At 34.7% G+C, this 19,890-nt stretch overlaps 1 protein-coding gene across 1 annotated transcript in view; it reads left to right on the top strand.

The window, feature by feature from the left end:
• The window catches only part of TOGARAM1 (TOG array regulator of axonemal microtubules 1), a 77,885-nt gene that overhangs the window by 2,355 nt on the left and 55,640 nt on the right, over positions 1–19,890 (top strand). Inside the window, exons 2-3 of the mRNA XM_068545816.1 lie at positions 13,708–13,864; positions 16,609–16,743. Of these exons, the coding sequence (XP_068401917.1) occupies positions 13,708–13,864; positions 16,609–16,743 (292 nt within the window). The remainder of the gene's footprint in view (positions 1–13,707; positions 13,865–16,608; positions 16,744–19,890) is intronic.

The following is a 19,890-nucleotide window of genomic DNA, read 5'->3' as shown; positions in this document are numbered from 1 at the left end:
TATCTATTATAATGAGACAAGTTTGGTAGGTTAGGTAGGCTTCCTGCTTGATTGATTGGATTAAATTTGAGGCACAATTTGATATAGACAATGCTTGGATTTCAGTTTTGGCCTGTCACTTTGGCATATCAGTTATCTCATTCATACAACAAACCTGGTATACAAACCAGGTTTGTATACATTCATATAACAAACCTGAATACCTGGTAGGTGCCAGATAAAGAGCCAAGTTCTGGGAAGGAAGATGAGACCAGTTCTGCGGAGTTTAGGGAAAAGGTCAGACCTATAAACAGGCAGTTACAAATTTGTTAAGTGCTAAAATAGAAATATAAAGGGTCCTGTGGGAATACTGAAAATAGAAAAAATAATTCCACTGGAAAAGTAAAAAAAAAAAGCCTTCCAATAAGATATGACATCTGAACTGAGATTTTTTTCCTCAAAAGTTTTTATTTTGAAAATTCCAAATCTGTAGGTTATTTAAAAGAATAGTGCAGTGAATATTCATATGCTTCATCTGTATTTACCACATTACCATCTATAATGTGATGAACTTTACATGACATCACGTCATGAGGCATGTAATATCAGGTGTCCCACTATTGGTGATGCTAAGTTTTATCACTTGGTTAAGGTGGTGATAGCCATATCACTCCATTGCAAAGGTTTATTTTCCTCTTTGTAATTAGCACATGATCTGCAGGATGATACTTTGAGACCTTATGGATACGTCAACAACCTTCCACCTCTGTTGTTAGCATCCACTAATGATCCTTACCTGTATATTTATTACATTGGGAACTACAAAAAAGGGTGACACTTCTGAAAATTCTAATGGTCCTTCTGTATTTCTTACCTGGCATTCTTTTTTATTCTATGTGTAATAATTAAATACATTAGTATTCCTTTTGGTGCTAAAATTGATTTGACCAGTAGCTGGCTCCTGTGTCCTTTCTCATGACTCTTTAGTCTTTGAACACTTCCTTAACTTAAACATAATATGTTGCCCAGGCTTACCTTGTATTTTTCTTGCTCCAGACCTGGAATCAACCTTTTTTACAAGAGTGCAAGAACTGCTTTTTTTGTGTGGAGAGTGGAATTTTAAAACCAAAATCTGGGTATAGATGTGCTCACTGCTATTGCTTATCATTATGCATTGGTCCTTTCAGTGGATAGAACCAGGGAATACCTTTATTTATTTATTTATTTATTTATTTATTTTAATTTTATTTATTTTTTGGCTGCGTTGGGTCTTCATTGCTGTGCGCGGGCTTTCTCTAGTTGCAGCGAGCAGAGGCTACTCTTCGTTGCGGTGCGCAGGCTTCTCATCGTGGTGTCTTCTCTTGTTGTGGAGCACGGGCTCTAGGGCGTGCGGGCTTCAGTAGTTGTGGCGCATGGGCTCAGTAGTTGTGGCTCGTGGGCTTTAGAGCGCAGGCCCAGTACTTGTGGCACACGGGCTTAGTTGTTCCAAGGTATGTGGGGCCTCTCCGGACCAGGGATTGAACCTGTCTGCTCTGCATTGGCAGGCAGATTCTGAACCACTGTGCCACCAGGGAAGTCCCAACACCTTTTTTATTTTTTTAAAACAAATTCATACTGATACCTCCAATTCAAATCCAGCACTACAAGGTTCTTACTCATCTTCCTTTAGTCCATATTTGTATCTCCCTTCTCCCACAGTATAACTCTGGTCCCCAATATCAGTTATATTTATTCATATGCTGTATCCTACAATACACAAAAAATAATTACTACACCAGTAATACAACAACTAGCTATCGACTAAATAAAGTTCAAGATTTCTTTGCAGTTGTTTTTATGCTTAAAATTATCCAACAGTCATATGGTCAAACTTTTCTTAAATTAATTGGTTTATAGGTGATTATAATCGAAATGGTATGATAAAAGATGAATAGGAATTTGCTAAGTGTGGATGCATCCTGGTGAATTTCAGACTGAAGATATATATGTTCAGAGACACTGAATTATAAAAGGACTTAGCGAGTTAATAAAAAATGGCGAATTTCTAAACAGCTGAAACAAGGAGTTTGGTGGGAAGCAACAGAAGATGAAACTAGAAATGTAGGCAAGGACCAAGTATGGAGATCATTTTTGTAAATAAGGAGTTCGTGCCTTTCGCAGTATGGGTGGAGGAGAACTGTGTTCTCTCTTGTTCCTTTTAATTCTAAAATTTTTCATTGTTTTAAAAAATAATTTTTCCATATTTACATAATTTAGTCATATGGTTTTTCTCATGTATTTCTCATATAACTACCAGGCAATGAATGATTTTCTGTAAGCATTTATTTTAACACTGCTTGTTATGTGTCAAATCTAAAATGTTAGTGAAGGGAGTTCTCTGGCAGTCCAGTAGTTAGGACTTGGTGCTTTCACTGCCATGGCCCGGATTCAATCCCTGGTTGGCGAACTAAGATCCCACAAGCTGGGACTTCCTTGGTGGCGCAGTGGTTGAGAGTCCGCCTGCCAATGCAGGGGACACGGATTCAAGACCTGGTCGGGAACATCCCACATGCCGCAGAGCAACTAAGCCTGTGCTCCACAACTACTGAGCCTGCACTCTAGAACCCACAAGCCACAACTACTGAGCCTGCGTGCCACAACTACTGAAGCCCACATGCCTAGAGCCCACGCTCCGCGAAAAGAGAAGCCCGCACACCGCAACAAAGAGTAGCCCCGGCTCGCCGCAACTAGATAAAGCCCATTCACAGCAACGAAGACCCAACACAGCCAAAAATAAATTAAAAAAAAAAAAAAAAGATCCCACAAGCTGCGTGGTGCGGCCTAAAAAAGAAAGTTAATGTATTAAGATTCTGGTGCTCGCTAAAGCACCAAGAATCTGAAAATTAACACATTTCTGAAATTCTAGTGTAGATATATATTGCTTTTGAAAGAAGTTATGGTGAAATTAAAAATTATCCCAGAAATTAAGTTATACAGTTGTCCTTCAGTATCTGAGGGAGATTGGTGTCAGGACACCCAAGCATACCAAAATCCGCAGATGCTCAAGTCCCTTATATAAAATGGCATATTTTAGTTGCATGTAACCTCCTCCTGTATGCTTTAAATCATTTCAAGATTACTTATAGTATCTAATACAATGTAAATGCTATATAAATAGTTGTAAATGCTATGTATTGCCAAGGAATGGAAAATTCAAGTTTTGCGTTTTGGAACTTTCTGGAATTTTTTTTTTTTAAAACATTTCCCATCCACTGTTGGTTGAATTTGTGGATGTAGAACCCACTGATTTGGAGGGCTGACTGTACTTTCTTGCTCAGAAATGGTCTGTAGAAGAACTACATTGGAAATTATCTTAATGGAGGACATGGATTAAATATTTAAATATTTTTATGTGTGCAGTTTTTTAAAGTACATATATTTTTTAAAAATTAATAAATACTATAGTTTCAAGCATATGAATAGATAGAGCACAGAGAATTTTTAGGACAGTGAAATTATTTTGTATGATACTACAATGATGGATACTGGTCATGGATATATTTCTCCAAACCCATAGAATGTACAACACCAGAAGTAAACCCTAATATAAATCTATGGATTTTAGATGATAATGATGTGTCAGTGTAGGTTCATCAGTTGTAACAAATGTACCACTCTGGTACGGATGGTGTTAGTGGAGGGTGGGTATCTGCTATATGTGTGGGTGTGACTAGGGGATATATGGGAACTCTCTGTACTTTCAATTTTGCTGTGAACCTAAAACTGCTCTAAAATATGGAGGAGGAGAGGGAGATAAAGAGAGATAACTCAAATTTGAATGAGGTAACAAAATGCATAATAAATCCATAAATAGGAAGACCCAAAAAAATGGAAGTTAATTTGGGGGAAAATGAGCTTTTGGTAGAGGAAGATAGAACACTCAGCTCAGTTTGTTGAAGACCACTATTCAAGAGACAAGGAAAGAACTAGAGATGTAGAACTTGCAAGTCCCATATTGAGAAGTAATTGTTGAAACTGTGAGATTGGAGAGGCTCTCCAATGAAGGGCATTTAGAGCAAGAGCAGAGTGCTTAAGACTCCATTTTAGCCTACAGGCCCATTTAAGGAATAGCAGTAGGAGATAGAACCATACAAGGCAAAGAGAGTGCCTAAAAGTTGGAAGAGAACCAAGAAAGAACAAAGGTTTTAGAAGTGAAGTAAAGAAAGTGTTTCAGGAAGTACATCAGTACTGTTAAATGCAGGAGAGATTGAAGAGAATTAAATCTGAAAAAGCATGATTTGTTCTTATATATTCAGCCTGCTACTTGTAAAATAATTTTTGCAGGTACTTTTCTCATAATTTTATCTTTCTTAATGTCCTCTTAATAATCCTTCTGATTGTAAAAAATTATAGTGCTTATTATAGAAAATTTGGAAAATATAAAAAGGCACAAAGAAGAAATTTAAAATTTTCAGCGATCTCACTACTGAGGCCACCTGTGAATATTCTATTGCCTGTTCTTCAAGTATCATTTCAATTTATTTATACAAATGTAGATTATTTTTTCCATACGCAAACCTCTCCCCCTTTCACTTTACCATGAACGTTTTTTTCTTGAACAATAAATAATTTGTAGTAGGATTTTTATTGGCTGTTTAATATTAGATCATATAAGTCTGTTTAGCTGTTCTCTTACTTTTGAATATTTAGGCTTTTTAATTCTGTTTTTATTTCCACCATTTAGTTGATTATTTTTGTGCCCTGACATATAGACTGATAACCAGATTCCTGTGGTATTCTGGTTATCAGAAACTTTGCATCTCTTTCTGTGCTTTTATGACTGTTTTAATGGTTTAGTGGGGTCCAGTAATCAGGCATCACTAGCTGGCTGCCGTGTTAGCTATATTTTTCCTAACAGATTTCTCTACAACGTATTAAGAGTTACAGTAACCTAGACTGAAAAGTAAAGAGCATACGTGCTTTATGTGTATGTAGTTACTAGGTCTGTAGCTTTTTCAAGGTAGAAGATTTGGTTATTGGAAGGTAATTGGGCCATGGATGAAAGTGGTTTTAGACAGACCAAATTTATAAGTTTATGAGATGAACTGATTAGGAAATACAGGCAGTAAGCATTTACTAAACATCTTTTTGATCATCCACTATGTGTGAAGCCAAGGTCGAGCTTATAGATTACTCTTTAAAGCACCGCCTAGCATTTTTTTCCTCTTTTGGTATTTAGCACGCGAGCCATGTCTTCTTTCTTCTCAATGATGGTAAGCATTGTGCTGATAGGGACTGTTTTTGTTTGTTTGTTTATATAACAGTACTAACATAGTGCTATGTCTACAATCAGTATCAACAAATATCTGTTAAGTGAGAAAATAGAATCTAAGGGTTTGAGGGTGAAAGAAAAGACCAAGCAAGATATAGCAGGATGTAGTGGGATGAGTTATTACTATGTTTTATTTTTAAATAGGAAACACCCGATTTGAAAGAAGCGGAGAAAGAAGCCACCAGTGACTTCAACTTGCCTACTCTGTGTCTTGTACTGTGGTAGATTTTAGATTTGCAAGGAACATATGATTTGATCCCTGTAATCATATTTGAGAATCAAATTTGAGAGAGAAAGGCAAGGAATTAATGTCCCTAAATACTGAGTGAGTCAAGAACACAGGTATATAGAGAGGTTAGCTTTGGAATAGAGGCAGAAGTCTTTTCTTCTAGAACTGGAGGAAAAATAAAAGGAAGATGACTTAGGATTCAGAAAAATTTTGAGACAGCAAAATTTTTTTGAAGTCAAAGGAAAGGAAGACATGAGCTCTGGAATAGTGCTTATCGAATTTTAATGTGCATATGAATTACCTCAGGATCTCGTTAAAATACAGATTCTGGTTCAGTTTGGGAGGGGTTCTGAGACTACATGTCTAATAAGCTTCTAGGTGTTGCTGATGCTGCTGATTTGTGATTCACATTTTGAGGGCAGGGCTCTAATATTAGGCTTCCATATTCTGGTAAACTAAGAGGCAAGCTGAGAATGGAAAATAGAGGATCAGGGATTTGAAGAATGTGGGAAAGATTTAGAATACTTAATGTGACAAATTTAAACGTAATAGAAAATCCCAAATTATTAAGTTGCACTAGTGTATTTGGTGTGAACTTAATCCTAAAAATTGAAATTTTCCTTGGATAGTACATCGTTTCCAGTAAGTAGTCATTAATTTTCTTTTAAAAATATGATTGGAGGGCTTCCCTGGTGGCGCAGTGGTTAAGAATCCGCCTGCCAATGCAGGGGACACAAGTTCAAGCCGTGGTCCTGGAAGATCCCACATGCTGCGGAGCAGCTAAGCCCGTGAGCCACAACTACTGAGCCTGTGCTCTAGAGCCCATGAACCACAACTACTGAGCCCATGTGCCACAACTACTGAAGCCCATGTGCCTAGAGCCCGTGCTCCACAGCAAGAGAAGCCACTGCAATGAGAAGCCCGCACACCGCAACGAAGAGTAGCCCCCGCTCGCTGCAACTAGACAAAGCCCGCACACAGCAATGAAAGACCCAATGCAGCCAAAAAAAAAAAAAAATATATATATATATATATATATATATATATGATTGGAATATCTGAAAGAGAAAAACGCGTATTTTAAAACATGTCAAAATCATAAACAATCCTGAAAGCATATTTAATATCAGTGTAGATGTTGGATTGTTTCCAATAAATAGTCATTCATTTTCTTTTTAAAATTTTATTGAGATATCTGAAGTATTTGAAAAACTTTTAATTTTTAAAAATTAATTAATTATTTATTTTTGTTTTTGGCCAAGCTGCGTGGTTTGCAGGATCTTAGTTCCCCGACCAGGAATTGAACCTCCAGCCAGGGCAGTGAAAGCGCCAAGTCCTAACCACTGGACCACCAGGGAATTCCAAAAAAACTTTTATTTTTAATGCTTGTCAAAATCATGAGTAACCCAAAAGCATATCTATTCTCAGAGTAAACGATCTATTTAAAAACTTAAAAATAATTTAAAAATAAGTTTTTAAAAATAAACCTTAAAAAGCATATTAAATAAGACAATGTATTTATTATATTGATTTTACGATCTAAAAAAAAGCTATAGCAATTCCCTTGATAAATGGCTGAAACATACCCATTTCCTTGTATACATATTTTTATTGCCCTGTAACTTTTTAACCTAAGGCAGCATCAGCTATATATATTAAATATAACCTTACCCAAAGACACCAACTTTTGTTTTCTCACAGACAAAAAACTAAAAGTCATGTAACCAAGAACTGTCTTTTTATTCTCTCCATGAGTATACATATCCTTTTCATAATGATTTAAGTGGCAAAAATAAACATGCATTTGTCATCATCCAAAGGCATTTATATATCCTTTAACCTGTTTATTTGATGGTTATCCTGTAATGTATAACAGACAAGGGTAAATTTAACATGGGGAACTATATTTAATATCCTGTGGTAAATAATAATAGAAAAGAATATATATATGTGTAACTGAGTCACTTTGCTATACAGCAGAAATTAACATAACATTGTAAATCAACTATACTTTAATAAAATTTTTTAAAAAGTATTGTGATCAGTGATTTGCATTTTTATCTTAATTAGAAATTAGGTTTTAAAGATTTTTCATTAATTCAGTTTTGTATTATTCTAAAATCTTAAAGTTAACTGAGTCTAGAAATTATAATGTAAGCTAATGTATTAAGCATTATAAGATTTATGGCATTATAAGAATTGATCCCTTTTAATAAAGATATTATCTATTATAAAATGTAATTGAACACATGATTTTACAATTTTATATTTTGAAAATGAGTGATGTTAATGTATCCAACCAATGAAACCAGTAGAAGAAATTTAAGTTAATTAGGCGTTTCCTGAGAGGATGAGTTCAAGTTTGCACAAACAATTATATCATACTGATATTATTTATTTATTTTTATTTTTTTTGGCTGCATCAGGTCTTAGTTGCGGGACGTGGGATCTTTCATTGGGGTGCACGGGATCTTTCATTTTGGTGCATGGACTTCTCTCTAGTGGCACGGGCTCAGTAGTTGCCCTGTGGCATGTGGGATCTTAGTTCCCTGACCAGGGATCGAGCTGGCATCCCCCGTATTGCAAGACAGATTCTTAACCACTGGACCACCAGGGAAGCCCCCTAATATTATTTTTACATGGTGATAAAATCTGGGCAAAGACAAAAAGCTGTTTTCAAATGAGTCTGATTTGTCCAAAGAGCCATCTTAAATAGAATTTTTATGTGAATTTTTTCTATACAAGTATATGCAGTATATTAAAACTTTTAAGTTTAAGAACATTTTTTTTTCCCTTGTTCTTTAACCTAGTAACCAAGGTCATTAATTAAACCCACAGCTAGTCTGTGTTTTCCCTTGACTGTATAACTCTTGGCAAGACCATTTTTTTCCTTAAAGAGCCAGTACATTTAAATAATCAGAAATAAAAGAAATCTTAAATTCTCTTTTTGGGTTTTACTTAGTTTAATGTGATATAAGCACTTAACCTAGTAATAATGATTTTTATAAGCCAATTGGAACAAGAGTTTGTTCCAGTTGATATTATCCTGATTGATTAATATTGTCTATCGCGAGACAAGGTATACCAATTTGCTCAAAAAATTTCATATTCATAAAATGGAAAATTTTTTTACTTTCTACATAACTTAGAGGATCTAATTATGATAAATCAATAGAATTTAAGGTAGAAGCAGGTGCCAATCTATTAAGAATATTGAGCAGCTAAAGAAACAAAAATATAATTAGATTCATTAGGTTCATCAAGGAAGCATCATTGTTGAGTGTGTTGGTTTTAAATATATTTCCACAAATTCTTTGAAATTCTTCACCTGAAGAATTGGAGTCCAGTTCCCCTCTCCCTGAATGTGTCTGGACTTACTGACTCACTTCTAACAAATAAAGTAGAAATGGTGGTGTGTGACTTCATAAACTAGGTCATAAAAAGGCATTTTAGCTTCCATCTTGGTTGCTGTCTTTCTCTGATCACTTGATCTGGAGGAACTCAGCTGCTATGTTGTGAGCAGCCCTTTGGAGAGGCCCAGATGGCAAGGAACTGAGGCCTCCTACCAGTAGCCACCTGAGTGAACTTCAGTGATCCTTCAGTCTCAGTCAAGCCTTCAGTTGACAGCAGCCTGGCCAACATCTTGATTGCAGCGTTAGAGATATCTAAACCATCCAGTTAAGTTGCTTCCAAATGTCTGATCTATAGAAAGAGAGACAATTATGTTTGTTGTTTTAAGCTACTGTATTTTGGGATAACTCATTACACAGCAATAGATAACTATTAGATTGAGAAGTGTGGTTCCCAGGAATTTGGTGAGACATTTTTTTTTTCCAATGTACATATCCTTTACAATAATGGCATTAAATTTTCTTAGTTTTTAAAAGGCTAAACTTGCTTAAGGTTTGGAAAACTATTAAATATTGTGCTGTTTGGCTTTTGGAAACCATCATTTTTCTAAGTTTTTCTAATTTATAATTAAGTTTCTTTACTGTCCTTTCTTTAGCTTTAGAATTCTAAAATAATGTTAATTTGCAGTTATTTATTTAGCGAAATCGAAGAAAGCTGACCATTGAATGTTAAGGATTTTGTTTTCTTTATTTTTGGTATAAGAATTTGATTTTTATAGATATTGTCAGGTATTGGGCCCATAATAAGTAAACATGAAAAAACCTTAATTTTGGATGGAGGAAGAGGGCTCTGGTTATTGGAGTAAAGAAGCTCATGTCCCTACATTTACAAAACAAGCAAAAACAGAACATACCAATAAGGAAATGAGATTCCAGATTCCCTGTCAGCTGCCACCTGACAAGCAGACTGCTATCCAGCAGAAATCACCTGATAGACCATGAAATCAAAACCCATTTCCACCATTGATGCCATCTGTGTGGAAACTATTGTCCATGTGCCCAGTCAAAATCAGAACCAGAAACAGACTTTATCAAGAATCAGATTCACTGCAAGAGCCCTATTGCTCAGTGAGTTACGTAAGGAAAGGTTCACTGAGGACTCAACGGTCCAAGTCTCAGAAAAGGTACACTTTGAGGCCATGTGTTTGATTCTCAAGTTAGGACCCAGAAGGGCAGTATATTACTGACACCTCCAGAAATAGACATCAAAGAGCAGTCAGAAGCATTTGGTTTGTTATTTTGCAGTTTGTTTTCTTACATGATAGAGAGTCGGCTAATAGGCTAGATCAAGGAAAAACCAGGAGTGAGAAAAGAGAAAAAAATTATTACAGACTAGACATAGTTAAGTCTTGTTTGCACATTTTGTGGGTAAACTGGTTAGCTGATACCTACAAAGAGTTCAGTCTGGGTATTCTGTTCTTATGTAGGAAGACTAAGGATATCAAAGAAACCATTTTAGTTGTTTTTAAAAAATACTTACTATGCAGCAGTCTTTCTAAGGTCTGCTAGTCTCCTTCCATCAGCACTGCTACCTTATGCCAGGTATGTGCCATTTCCCTCATTGAAATTCCTTACTTATCAATATACAAAAAAAATTTGGAAGCAACCCAAATATTCAATAATAGGAGAATGGCATATCTAGTCAATGGAATATTATGCAGCCTTTAAGCATAGTTTATGTCCTTAGACCTAGCAATTCCATTTTTAGTATTTCTGTAGAACTATATATTTCTCTTTATATATATTATATTTCTGTAGAGCATATAATGCACAAGGATATGTGCATAATCATGTTCACTACAAGATTGTAATAGTAAAAAGTTGTGACAAGGAAAACGTCCATCAGTTGGGAACTATGAGTCCAACCATAATGTGGAATACTGGGCAACAGTTAAAAAGAGTAAGAATATTTGTACGGATTAACATGGAAGGATGTCTACAATACGCTGAGTATAACTGTGTGCCAGAGTAGTATATGATCTATTTTTGTTTCTTTTTTAAATTGCTTGTTGAAAAATGTATATATATTGAGAAAGAACTGTTAACAGAGTTTATCCACATGATTCTAGTGAAAAGGGTGCCAAAGAAGAATTAGACTTTTTATCTTTTTTTTTTTTTTTTTTTTTTTTACTATAAGTAGTTACTACTTTTTGTAATGAAAGTTTGTAGCACTTATGAGAGGTTTTAATAACATGGGCAATATAATGTTGTTTATAATAATATTTCATTATAATGTTAAGTGCAAAAATGGGGTATAAAACTTGTCATATATGGTATCACAACTCTGTTTTCTTAAAGGTTGCATAGAAAATGATTTGAAAAAACACACAAAGATGTTTCAGAAGGTGACTTTGGAGGTAATTGGAAGGTAATTGGAATAAACTTTTTTAATGGCCACCATTAAGGGACAAGGTTGGAGTCCAGGTAAAACCAGAAAGAACTGGTAGAATATGAATGGATCCAAAAACTGGAGGCTGGAGGTTAAGATAAATGTAGTACAAGCTCAATAAAGGCAGGAGTGTAGGTGGTTTCTGAGAGAATTTGCTATTAAAAAGTCTTTTCCTGATAATTTGCTACTAACTATACCAAAGTGGAATTAAAACTATTTTTGTAATGGAACTTCCCTGGCAGTCCAGCGGTTAAGACTCTGTGTTCCCAATGCAGGGGGTGCGGGTTCTTTCCCTGGTCAGGGAACTAAAAGCCCACATACAGCCAAAAAAGAAAGAAAAAAACAACAACAACTATTTTCGTGATGTCCTTAACATACCTTGCCAAAAGCTGAACTAAGATGTGTTAGGTCAAAGAAATGTTTTTATGAAAAATATATAAGTAATCAAGTGTAAAGGTTAAGAGATAATAAACAGCAAGATTAAAATAGTAGATAAGACTGTGAATTGCAAATCATTGTTAATATTAAATGTGAAACTTGCCTTTTATAACACTTTCATTTACTGTAAGGAATTAAGTGAATTAAATTTTAAGATATTAACTTCAAAGACTTAAAACTCAGTTCCATCTTCCTAAGAGTCATAAGGTGCTCTAAACAGACTGCTTCATATTTTGTAAATTTAGCTCACAACATTTTCAAAATATATGTGTACTTTTCTCTTTTATGTAACTCATTTCCCTTTCCCTTTATTTTTTGTTTAGTCACATCAAAGTTTATCCTGATGAAAATCATTTGACTGCTTTTAAGAGAGACCAAAAGGGACCTCTCATGTTAATAATAATTGGTGTGTCTACAGTCTGCTTTCAAATATTTGCAGATTTTTTTACAGCAAAATGTAATTCCTGACTTCTAGATTCTTGAAAATGCCAGATTCACAGACACATTCTCCACTGCTACCACCGCCCCCATTATCTCCACCCCACCACCACTACCAGTAGCTCTTGTATTCACTGTCATACATATTCATGTTCTGTTCTCTAAGCAGAAATTAATTATGGAGTAATTCTAATGTAAGTGTATTCCATACTGGAGAATTATTTCTGGATTACTCATGATTTTAACTGGGTTAGTATACCTTCTTTTAATGTATCTAATCAAAAGTTGACTGTAATTGGTTTCATTTTTATTCCATTGTGTCCTTTTCATACTGCCTTCTATATAATCAGTCACAGAAATTATAACATTGGATTTTGAGAAAGTAAAGTCAGGCCTTTTTCAGCTGAGGCATTCATTATTTCTCACTGGTGTTTTGGGATTAATTTTTGAAGGAGTTAACAGGTTTTTCACAAAATTTGATGAGGAATAAGAAGTTACTTGAGGTATATTTAGTAGTTTATAGTCTTAATCTTGTAATGGCCAAGTAGCTAAGAGGTTTTCAAATAGATGTATCTTTAATTTTATTGTATTTCATTGCCATTTGACACTTGACAAAGTTTGTAGAGAAGGATACCTGAGAAGACTTATAGTTCACTGCATGTGTAGATTTGATTGTGTCTGAAAGCGCCAAATAAATATATGGACAGTAAGTATAATTCCTTGTGTTTTCACTCAATTTTAAAATGTTCTGTAGCTATGATCCATGTGAAATGATCCAGAGCAATTGAGGCCGTCATTGGTGAAGAATTCTGAACACTTGAATCATGCTTTCACTTAGTGCTTTAACTATGATTAGGTAGAAATTCAAAATTCTATCCTGGCACTTTTGTACCTTAAGGATCAAAGTGGGTATGTGGAAAAGGAATTGGAAACTATAAAGTACTAGACGTATATAAAGTATTATGTACTTGGTTTTGACTGAAAGGCCTATCATACAGAAATCTCCTAAGGGAACCGTGACATAGGTTACATTTACATTTGGGCTGCAGATCATGGATAGTAGATTTGTCTCACTAAGAATAGTAAAATGGGATGCTTACAGGTTCAGGGATCTTCAATTAGCATTTATTGTCCAGTGCTCAAAGATAGCATAGTGTGACTGGCCATGCTGCTGAATCAGAAATGTCCTTTTCTCTCTTCAAGTTGTCATTTCACTCTTTTTGTCATTTGCTTTCTTTCCTTCCTAGCTGCCAGGTGTGTACTCTAGGAAGGTAAGGTACAGAAAAGGTTTGGGGTGAGGTATAAGAAAGAGGAAAAAAATTAGCATTTCTATCATGGCATGAAAAAATACTGCTAGTGTACCATACTGTATGTGGACGTTTATTTGTATCATTGTATATTTGATTAATTTTTTTCTTTTAATCTGAATTTCATAATTAGGTCTAAATTGTGTCGTATTTATTGCCAAGTAGACTTAACCCACATTTGCTAATTTATTATTCTGTTCTTATAGTTTTCAGCCAATGATTTCATTCCATCTCCAGAATTAAAATCCTCTCAAGGAATGCCAGTCAATGATGGTTTATGTTTTAGCAGAAAAAGAGTGTCAAGAAACTTATTTCAGAAGAGTCAGGAATTTAACTCAGATTCTCTTCCTACATGTGCTGCTGGTAAGTGAAAGTTGCAGGTAATGGAAATTTTGAACCAAGTTAAAGATTCCTCTAAACTTCATGGTTCTTTTAAGAGCTCATGGAACTTATAATCTAGTAGACAGTTCAGATTCAATAAATATTTGTTAAAGATCTGATAAGAATGGACAGTTTGACATAATTGTCTCCTAAGACCCTGGGAGTGTTTCTCACTGAAATCCTTTAAGTGGTAATGTAAGGCAATATTTGCTTAATCAACAACGCATATTTACTGAGTATGTCCTATGTGCAGGTACTTTTCTAGGTAATAGGGATATAGCAGTCAACAAAAGAGGGAAAACTTTCTGCCTAATGGGTCTTTCATTCTAGTTGGGGCAAAGCAAACATTAAATAAATGCAAAACAGAGTAGGTTAGATGGTGATAAATGCTATGGAAAAAAGTAAGCAGAAAAGAGGAATATAGAGGAGGGGCTACTTTAAATAAAGTGATGAAAGAAGGCCATATTCAGAAGGGAATATTTGAAGCAAACCACATAGATATCAAGAGAGAACAGCGAATAGTTCCAGGAAGAGGGAACAGTTAGTGCAGAGTACGGGACATGTTTGAGAAAGATCAAAGAAGCTAGTAAGTCTGGAATGAAAGGCGTTAAGGGGAAGAGTAGAAAATTAACTTGAAGAGATAATAGGGCTTCTTATTTTAAGGCCTAATGGGCTTTCGAATGAACTTTGGCTTTTACTCTGAGTGAGGAATATTTTTGAGGAAAGAAGTAACGTCAGTTGCCTTGTTTTCCAGGCTTGTTTTGGATGTTACATTTGAAATAGATTAAAGGAGGCAAGGGAGAAAACAGGGAGTCTGTTGTAATCCAGGCTAGAGTTGATGGAGGCTTCGACCCGTGTAGCAGTAAACATAGTGAAAAGTGATTGGATTCTGAATATATGTCAAGGGTACAGTTGATATGATTTGCTGATGGGTTGTGTAGGAGTGTGAGAGGGAAGTCAAGAGTGCTCTAAGGTTTTTTGGCCAGAGCAACTGGAAAGGTGTTTAATTGCCTAAGTAAGTGTTACAGAAAGTAAATATTATGTAGTTCAGAGAACATGGTCACTATCATGGGCCTTATCAGATAGAAAAGGCATTAAAGAGGAGATAGTACTTGAACTACATCTTTTTGGGATATATATGATTTAAGATATTAGAAGGGAGGCATGAAGAGAGCAAAGGCTCACATTAGGAATGGGCTTGAGACATTCTGGCAACTGTGTAAAGGTAAGATTCATTTTAGATGGTCAAAGATAAATTGGGATGTGGGGAACCCTTGTGTGCTAGCTAGATTCAAAAATTTGAGCTTGTACTTATAAGCTATAGGGAGCTAATAGAGATTTTTTCTGTTAAGGAAAAAAAGAAGCTAGGGTTACAAGGTTGTTTACAAATTGAATAGAAATGAATAATCAGGAAAATATGACTGGATATAAAAAATAAAGAAGGGGAATAAAAATTTCAAGACTTAGTACCCAGGTAATTAGAAAAATGGTAATGTGTTGACAAAACGAAACCAGTTAGGAAGGAAAAATGGAGTATAAGATAAAGATTGAGTTTGTTTTTTATTTAAGATCCAAATGGTATCAGTTATTGAAATTTGTTTGCTATGAGTTCAGACACAATATTTAGAAAACATTGTTACCCTAGGAGAATTTATAGACCTTTATACAGTAAAATTCCGTAATATTTTCATACAAAAATGAAGTGTTATAATGATTGTGTAGTTGAATGTTTATTTAATAGACAAAAGGAAATGCAAGAATATATCCAGTTATGCTTGTACCATTACTTGGGATTTTTATAAGGCTCATGTTTTTTTTACCGTCTAGAAGTTCTTACCTAATTTTACAGATTTTAAATAACTGAGACAACATGTAATTTAATGATAGATTGAATGATATGAATTATAAGTACTATAGGGATTCAAGAAAGGAAACGATCATAGGTATGGAAGTGGTTTACAACAACTCCAGGAAAGAGGTTGGACTTGAGCTGAATTTTAAAGAAGGGAAGTGTTTGTGATTGGCAGTGAGGCAAGATTTCAGGAGAAAGTATAACCGAAGCATGGAGGTAAGAATTAACTTAGAAGATGTCCAGTACATGAAGGATAAAGGGGCTTGAAATCGTAGAGAAAGAATTATAAAAATCAGAATTTTAGAAATACATACAAAGGATTTTATAGATGAATAAACTAAATACCAAAGAGGTCAATATCACCTTCTTTTCTTCAGACTTATTCCCCTGCCCAGGAATAACCTTAACCAGCCACAGGATGGGGAAAGGGATCTGGGAAATATTCCTGGATAAGCTTGGAAACCGTGCAAGTGCTGTGTTACATGTTAGGAAAGAAAGAAGAGTCCTGCAGTAGACCTTTTTGGGTAGAGTGTAAAGGTACTTAAAAATACTGGGAAGAAGGAAAGCCAGGTCTGGAGAAACCTTCCATGGTGAGAGAAGGGAGCATGTAGGAAGAAACTGCCTTTGTACATATTTTTCGATATATTTTTCTTTTCTCTGTACTTTACCAGTCTGTCTTCTGTCCTTTAACCCCTGTCACTAATCAGATCTGCCAATAGCAAAAGCTTTATCCCTTTCTTGCCTGCCTGGCTCACTGTATATATACTCCTGTATTCATTCCCACACAAATGACACCAACATTTGTGAAATTAGATGTGTTCATGAAATAAAGTTAACTTTTGATTTTATGTTTTTCTCCTCCTTCCTTCCAAAGGCACCACTGGGACTCATCAGACAAATCTTTCTGGGGAACGTGGACAACTTGGATTTTCACAGATATGTGGTAAAACTGGCAGTGTGGATTCTGACTTAGAGTACCTGGGGACAACTAACAGTCATCAAGATAAAGGTTTAAATTCCAACTTTATTTGGATACAGATGATTTATAATTATTATGTGGGGTTTCCAAATGTACCTTATGTGTTATTTTGGGTAATTATACTCATTACAGAAAAGAAAAGGATGTTGTATTTTTTTAAAAACTTTTAATCAAATTTTTTATAACTGTTATCCTAAAATGTTAGATTTAGTAATCTTGATATATATATATATATATATATATATAATGACTAATTAAAATTAGAGAGCTTAGAAACTCATGGTAGAGATGAGCATTTTAATACCAAGTAATTGAAAATAAAATTATCCATTAAGGATTACTATGTTAGCAGAAGACAGTTATTTTCCATAACAGTTTTAAATTTTAAACAATTTATTATGTCTCCTGTTAAGAACCATAGTTAGGAATCATAACTTCCTGACCAGCTATCATTTCAGATATCTTACATATATATAAGATATAGAACAAAAGGGAGGGTTTGAGGCTGGCTGTCAGTCATATGAATTTTGGATATGAAGATGTTTCTTCAGTTTCTATGCTAATTAATAGCTATATCAATTATTATTTAGTAGTAGGATCAAATCAAATATTTCTAGAGATATTTTGATTCTGTTGTATATCCTGTACTAAAATTTTTTGAGTGATAGGGTTGTACTTCTGTCTTTATTTGTTGATGAAAAAATAATGCTCATTAGAAATTAGTGAAGATTTAGTTAATAGTATAGCACTTACACTTTAGCCATCCTTTCCTCCACCCACTCCAAAGGACCACATGACTCCATAAAGTTTTTCTTTATGGTGTTATTCCCAGTAAAATAGTTTATCTTTCTTAATGATATAGGTTTTTTTCCCAAATCTTGACGAGATACCTTTGTGACTGGTGATTAGTAGAAACAGAGAGGCTTCTCTGTGTTGCTTAGCCTCTTCCTGTTTTGGATATCCCTGAATGATTACATTACTTTTGTAGACTACTTCCACTCTCAGTGTTTAATCAGATCTTCATAGTAGCTCTGGTTTTTATAACCTCTCAGAATACTTGTTAGAGCAGCTACTAAAGGAATATCATGTTTTTCTAAGGTAAAGGTTTAACTTACTAGTAGGTTGTGTATGTAAATTTGTGACCACTTAAGTCTCCAATAAGATTTAGGTAGAAGTAGAGGTCCTAAGCATGTCAGATATGAATTAAAAGTAAATGATATATGATATACATAGTCATTTAAGTCTTAAGAAAAATGTTTTATTTGTTATATACATAAGCTAGGTCTGTTGTCTTAGAAGGTCTTCAAAAAAATTTAAGGAAAATTTGAGGGAACCCCTAAAAGATTACAAATAGACTTTTTAAATTGAGGTATAGTTGATTTATTAGGTTGACCAAAAAGTTCATTCGGTTTTAAGTAAAAATAAAAGACACATTTTTCATTTTCACCAAGAACTTTATTGAATAGCATATTCATTAACCAAACAAACTTTTTGGCCAACCCAATACAATATTATGTAAGAAACAGGTGTACTATATAGTGGTTCACAATTTTTAAAGGTTATATTCCATTTATAGCTATAAAATATTGGCTATATTCCTTGCATTGTACAATATATCCTTGTAGCTTATTTTATACATAATAGTTTGTATCTCTTAACCCCCTACGCTTATATTGCCCCTCCCCTCCGTCCCTCTCCCCACTGGTGACCATTAGTTTGTTCTCTGTATCTGTGAGTCTGCTTCTTTATTTTTACCTTCACTAGTTTGTTGTATTTTTTAGATTCAAATGTAAGTGATATCACACAGTATTTATCTTTCTCTGTCTGACTTTTTTCACTTACCGTAATAGCCTCCAAGTCCATCCATGTTGCTACAAATGGCAAAATTTTATTCTGTTTTGTGGCTGAGTAGTATTCCATTGTAGATATATACCACATCTTCTTTATCCATTCATCTGTTGATGGACACTTCGATTGCTTCCGTATCTCAGCTATTGTAAATAATGTTGCTGTGAACATTGGGGTGCATGTATCTTTTCAAATTAGAGTTTTTGGGTTTTTTCGGATATATACCCAGGAGTGGAATTGTTGGGTCATATTGTAGTTCTATTTGTAATTTTTTGAGAAACCTCTGTACTGTTTTCCACAGTGGCTGCACCAATTTACATTCCTACCAACACTGTCTGAGGGTTCCCCTTTCTCCACATCCTTGCCAACATTTGTTATTTGTGTTCTTTTTGATGATAGCCATTCTGACAGGTGTGAGGTGATATCTATCTCCTTGTGGTTTTGATTTGCATTTCCTTTCCCTGATGATTAGCAATGTTGAACGTCTTTTCATGTGCCTGTTGGCCATCTGCATTTCCTCTTTGGAAGAATGTCTATTCAGTTTTTCTGCCTATTTTTTAATCGGGTTGTTTGTTTTTTTGGTGTTGAGTTGTATGAGCTGTTTATATGCTTGGATATTAATCCTTTATCAGTCATATCATTTGCAAATATTTGTTCCCATTTAGTATGTTGTCTTTTCGTTTTATTGATGGTTTCCTTTGCTGTATAAAAGCTTTTAAGTTTAATTGGGTCTTGTTTGTTTATTTTTGCTTTTATTTCCTTTACTTTAGGAGTTGGATCCAAAAAAATACTGCAGCGATTTGTGTCAAAGAGTGTTCTGCCTATATTTTCCTTTAGGAGTTTTATAGTATCCGGTCTTACATTTAGGTCTTTCATCCATTTTGAGTCTATGTTTTGTATATGATGTTAGAGAAATGTTCTAATTTCATTCTTTTGCATGTAACTGTCCAGTTTTCCTAGCACTACTTATTTGAAGAGATTGTCTTTTCTCCATTGTTTATTCTTGCCTCCTTTATTGTGGATTAATTGACCATAAGTGCATGAATTTATTTCTGGGCTCTTTATCTTGTTCCATTGATCTGTGTGTCTGTTTTTGTGCCAGTGCCATACTGTTTTGATGACTATAATGTAGTCTGAAATCAGGGAGTGTGATTCCTCCAGCTCTGTTCTTCTCTCTCAAAATTGTTTTGGCTATTCAGAATCTTTTGTGCTTCCATAGAAATTAAAAAAATTTTTTGTTCTAGTTCTATGAAAAATACCATTGGTATGTTGATAGGCATTGCCCTGAATCTGTAGATTGCCTTGGGTAGTATGGTCATTTTAACAATG

Source organism: Eschrichtius robustus, chromosome 1 (genome assembly GCF_028021215.1).
Source record: "Eschrichtius robustus isolate mEscRob2 chromosome 1, mEscRob2.pri, whole genome shotgun sequence".
NCBI lineage: Eukaryota > Metazoa > Chordata > Mammalia > Artiodactyla > Eschrichtiidae > Eschrichtius > Eschrichtius robustus.
Note: the sequence above shows the minus strand (reverse complement) of the source record. Positions and strands in the feature narration are given on the sequence as shown.